The sequence below is a fragment of the Colobus angolensis genome, unplaced genomic scaffold (genome assembly GCF_000951035.1).
Source record: "Colobus angolensis palliatus isolate OR3802 unplaced genomic scaffold, Cang.pa_1.0 Scaffold154, whole genome shotgun sequence".
In the NCBI taxonomy this organism is placed as follows: Eukaryota; Metazoa; Chordata; class Mammalia; order Primates; family Cercopithecidae; genus Colobus; species Colobus angolensis.
Window position 1 is genome coordinate 4,175,569 of NW_012114644.1, and position 5,239 is coordinate 4,180,807.

The window sequence follows — 5,239 nt, forward strand, 5'->3', positions numbered from 1 at the left end:
GATCTCCTGACCTGGTGATCCACCCGCCTCGGCCTCCCGAAGTGCTGGGATTACAGCCACTGCACCCAGCCCTGACTGATACTTTTAAGCTGTGTGACCTTGAGGAAGTGGTTTCTCCCCCTGGGGGTTTGTTTCCTCCTCTGTGAAATGGGTCCTAACCACACTCCTCTCTCATGTAGCATCATCTGTCAAATCGACTAAGGCCGGCACTAAGGGGAACCACTCTGTTTGCTCTGGCCTTCCTTGCCCCAAATGCAAAGAGCCCCTAAAATGCAGAGTAAGGATCAAGGGCACAGGCTTTGGACTCAGACAGTGCCTCTGCTCCCTCTCCGCTGTCTGACCATGGGCAGTTAACACCCTCTTTCTGAATGTCAGTTTCCTGTTATTCTTTGAAAACCAGCAATAACATTAAGCTCCCTGCACTCCCACCCAGACTCTCCTAATTGAAGCACTGTGTAATCTTGGGCGAATGAATTCCTCTCTCTGAGCCAGGTGCTCATCTGTAAGGCAAGACAGAGCGACTCTAGAATCCATTCCAGGATTATAGTGGGAAATTAGATGACCCAGGTCAAGCCGTGTGGCACCAATTCTGTATACACTGGTCACTCAATCATGTATACACTGGTCACTCAGTCATGTATACATTAAAGAGCACTGGCTGGGCATGGAGGCTCACACCTGTAATCCCAGCACTTTAGGAAGCCGAGGTGGATGGATTACCTGAGGTTGGGAGTCCGAGACCAGCCTGGGCAATATGATGAAGCCCTATTTCTACTAAAAATACAAAAATTAGCCAGGCGTGGTGGTGGGCACCTGTAATCCCAGCTACTTGGGAGGTTGAGGCATGAGAATCACTTGAACCTGAGAGGCAGAGGTTATAGTGTGCCGAGACTGAGTCACCGTACTCCAGCCTGGGTGCCAGAGTAAGACTCTGTCTCAAAAAAAGCAACAACAATAAAAAAAAAACCCACAAACAGCGCTATTTACCAGATGCTATTTAAAGCACTTTACAAAGATGAAGACATTTAACCTCCCAACCTTATACTATTATTATACCCATCTAATAGATGGAGAAACTGAGGCACCAAGATTAAGTAATTTGCCCCAAGGTCACATAGCTGCAGACTGGGATTCAAATTCAAGCTATCTAGTTCCAGAGACTGTGCTTTTTCTTTTTTTTTCCCCAAGAGACAGGGTCTCACTCTGTCCTCCAGAGTGAAGTGCAGTAGCACAACCATGGCTCACTGCAGGCTGGAACTCCCGGGCTCAAGGGATCCTCCCACCTCAGCCTCCCAATATGTTGAGATCACAGGCATGAGCCACCACACCCACCCAGCTAGAGACTGTGCTCTTATCCCCTAAATGATTTTTCTACTTCTTTTTATTATTAGTTTTCCACCCTTAACTCCCTTCCCCAGCTGGTTAGGGAAAGTGAAGTTCATTCTGGGTAGGAATGGCTGTAGTGGGGACAAAAGGAATTAAGGTGTTTTCTCTTCTTTTCTTTTTTTTTTTTGAGACGGAGTCTTGCTCTGTCGCCCAGGCTGGAGTGCAGTGGCCGGATCTCAGCTCACTGCAAGCTCCGCCCCCCGGGTTCACGCCATTCTCCTGCCTCAGCGAGTAGCTTGGACTACAGGCGCCCGCCACCTCGCCCGGCTAGTTTTTTTGTATTTTTTAGTAGAGACGGGGTTTCGCCATGTTGGCCAGGATGGTCTCGATCTCCTGACCTCGTGATCCGCCCGTCTCGGCCTCCCAAAGTGCTGGGATTACAGGCTTGAGCCACCGCGCCCGGCTTCTCTTCTTTTCTTTTTTGAGACGGCGTCTCTGTCGCCCAGGCTGGAGTGCAGTGGCACAATCTCTGCTCACGGCAACCTCCGCTTCCCAGGTTCAAGTGATTCTCCTGTCTCAGACTCCCAAGTAGCTGGGATTACAGGAGCCGCCCGCCACCCCACCCAGCTAATTTTTGTATTTTTAGTAGAGACGGGGTTTCGCCATGTTGGCCAGGCTGGTCTCGAACTCCTGACCTCAGGTAGTCCACCCGCCTTGGCCTCTCAAAGTGCTGGGATTACAGGCGTGAGCCACCGCGCCCAGCCAAGTTATTTTCTAGTTTAGGAAAAGTTTGGGGTTGGGGATGAGGGAATAGGCCATGAACTCCTGGACCAACTGGGGCAACTGCTTCCAGCCTCCTATAGTGGGGGTGTGAAAAGAGACTGGTGAGAAAGGCAGAGGAAACCGCTTAGGGCCCCCTTAGATCCTCCTCCTCTTCCCCAGTCTCCCTCCCCACCCAGCCCCAAAAACCCCTATTCTTGGCCCAGAGGTTACTCAGCAAACCCCAAAGGAAAGGCAGAGCCTTGGCTGGGGAAGACAGATAGGGAGGAAGAGAAAGAGAAGGGAAAGGAAGGGTTGGAGGGTGCTGCAGAGAGGGAGAGGCGGTCAGATGCTAGAGACAGAGACGAGGCGACAGGACCGTGGAGGAGAAAAATAGAAAGGGAGAGAAAATAGTCGGAGAGACAAAAACCAAGAGACCCACGCGTGGACAGACTAACGGAGACGAAAAGAAAGAGGCAGATGGGGACACATGTGCGAGAAGAGACACATGTGCATTTGTTGGGGAGAAGAGGATTGTAGGTGTCAGTGTTAAAGGAGCCTCTACAACGAAGGTGAAGCACGGAAGATAAGGCAAGGCTGAGACTTGGGTGCAGTGTGCGCGTCATTGGGCTGGAGCAAGCCCACACCGCCCAAAAGTCAGTGAAACCTAAGGGATCTTCCCCAAGGCTCTGAACCACGCGGGACGCCTGGGTCCTCGCTTGGATGGACGGGGCCGGCTCAGTGGGAGCCCCGCCCGTAGCTGGGGTGAGGAGGGCGGGAGGCGTCGCAGCCAGGAGGGCGGGGACCAGACCTGCCCCGTCTCGCCCCGGGCTCCGCGCGCGCGATCCCCGCCCCCGCCGGGGGCATGGGAAGGAAAGGGAAGGGAGGAGAGTGAGGTGGCCGGACGCTGGGGTTTCCCCAGCCACCTCGAGAGGAACTGGGGCTTTGGGGTCCAGACTGCCAGCGTTTAGCGCAGCGGGGTCTTCCTGCCCCTTGGTGGAAGCGCAGGCTCCTCCCCCCGCGCGTGGCACCCACGTGGGGCTTTCTCACTCCTCCCAGCTTGGTTTTCTCACCTCGGTCTTGTAGAGTCACTCCCCACCCAGCACTTCCCCTGCGGCTGGACTCCGCTCAGCCCATTCCCCTGCATCCTGCGGCGAGTGGCGGCGGGGGGGCGCTCAATGCTCGCGGCATGGATGGCGCTGGGTATCTCTCCTCCGCCCCGCTCACACCACCTTTCCCACGCTTGTCTCCCCTCGCGGTAAAGCTCTTCCCATGACCCAGGATTCTAGGTCTTCTAGAAGCTCAATTCCTCCTCTGGGCTCCCCACTCTGTCCCTCACATCCCTGTGTGAAACACCGAGGACACCTCTGCATCCCGGGCGCACTCCTGGGTCTCCGCTCCTCTCCCGCTTGCCTCCTCCTTCCAATAACCTCCCGTCCCTTTCTCCCCACATTTATCACACCCACTTCTGTTTCTCTTTCTACGACTCTCCCTCACCCCCGCATCCCGCGCGTTCCTCGCAGCCTCTGGAAGTGGGTCCGCTCTCACTTTCCTCGCACCCCCTAGGGTTGCCTTCATCTAGCTTTTCTGTCCTTGAATCTTTCCACCTCAGGATCCCCAAGCTCTGGGTCAACTTGCCCCAGTGCCTCTCCTTTCCCAAATGCTGAGGTCTTCGCTTCTCCCACACCGGGCTCCCCTCTCCCCCACTCTCCTACCCCACGACCCCCTCCTCAATTCAACGTGTCCTGGAGGAGGGAGCATTGCTTCTAGCCCTCTAGGGGGCTACCCCCATGACCCCGAATGTTTCTGTCGCCCTCTAGAAGCAGTCCACTTCGCTATCTCCTCCTCTCCAAGACCAGATACCTGGGGGGTAGGGGACTCAGTGCCATCCTCTTTCGGACACCCCCCTCCCACCATCCCACGTTCCCTTTGCCCTGGGGGGTCCTCTTCCTCCAGCCAGTTTCCTCTGCCAGTCACTTCCTACCCGTGGCCCCGGCACTCCGGCGCCCCCTGGGGGCCCCCCTCCCGGCTCCCCTGCCCCTCCGAGCTCACCGTTGTGGGTTTCCACCATTAGCACGCGGGTGACCTCCTTGGCGTAGTAGTCGGCCTCCGGTTCGGGCTCCGGCTCCGCACTCTCCCCGGCCACCCGGTCGCGGGTGCTGTTGTACAGGGCGAGCACAGCCTCGGGCAGCGGGCCGGGCGGCACCTCCCCCTGGCTTGGGGGGCTGGCGAGCCGCAGCTTGGACAGGATCTGGCCGCGGATGGCCTCGATGCGCTTCCGCTTCACCAGCTCCATGTCGATAGTCTTGCAGGTGGATAGTCCCGCGGCCGGCCGGCCAGGCGTCAGCACCAGTAGCCACAGCAGCGGTAGCAGCAGCGGCAGCAGCCGCAGCCCGGAGGGCGGCATGGGGGAGGCGGCGCCCCCCGGCACTGCCGAGAGCGCGAACAGGGCTAGTTTCGTGGGGAGGCCCCGCCCCTGCAGGGGCTGGGGGTCTCCCGGGAAAAGGTAGGAGGGCCTCGAGGGAAAGTTGAGGTCCTCAGGGAGAAGGGCGCAGTGGTGGAGGGGAGGCTTGGACCGGGGGTGTTTCAGTATCCCACGGAAATAACCTAGATGGGCGAGATCTGGTACCAGAAGGTGGGTGGTCTTGAATTGGGGATCTGTGGCAGGTCGGAGAGAGATCCGTCTCCTGGAGGAGAAAGGGTCTAGGATGCGCGGGGGCTCAGGAGACAGGCCGGGGATGAAGGCGGCGTGCAGGGGGTGCGCCCGAGGTCTGGGGAAAAGTATTTTAGGGAGGCCGGGTCGACGACTCCCGAGGGCTGGTCCGGAATGGGGGCGCCTGAGGGACGCCGTGTAGGGGGCAGGGAGGGAGCAAGCGTCCCCGGCGGCAAAGGGAGGCGGTCTGGGGTCCCCAAGTCCTGCCTCCTCGCAGGGCAGCGTCGCGCCAAGAGGTCCCCGCGACTCCGGCTCCCAGCGGCAACGGAAAAGTCTCAAAAGTTTTTTTCCTCTTCTCCCGACCAGCTCGTCCCTCCTCCCGCTCCTCCTCCCCCTCCTCCCCGCAGTGGCGGGGGCGGCGGCGGCTCGTCTCAGACTCTGGGGCCTCAGGCTGCTCCTCGGCGACTCCTTCCTCCGCTTCGGGCCGAGGCCGGCCCCGCG

General features: G+C 58.4%; 1 protein-coding gene across 1 annotated transcript in view; it reads right to left on the reverse strand.

Annotated features, from left to right (window-relative positions):
• The window catches only part of TGFB1 (transforming growth factor, beta 1), a 23,797-nt gene extending 18,564 nt beyond the window's left edge, over positions 1–5,233 (reverse strand). Inside the window, exon 1 of the mRNA XM_011936597.1 lies at positions 4,070–5,233. Coding sequence (XP_011791987.1) covers positions 4,070–4,492 — 423 coding nt within the window. The 5' untranslated portion in view covers positions 4,493–5,233. The remainder of the gene's footprint in view (positions 1–4,069) is intronic.
• Between the last annotated feature and the right edge of the window lie 6 nt (positions 5,234–5,239).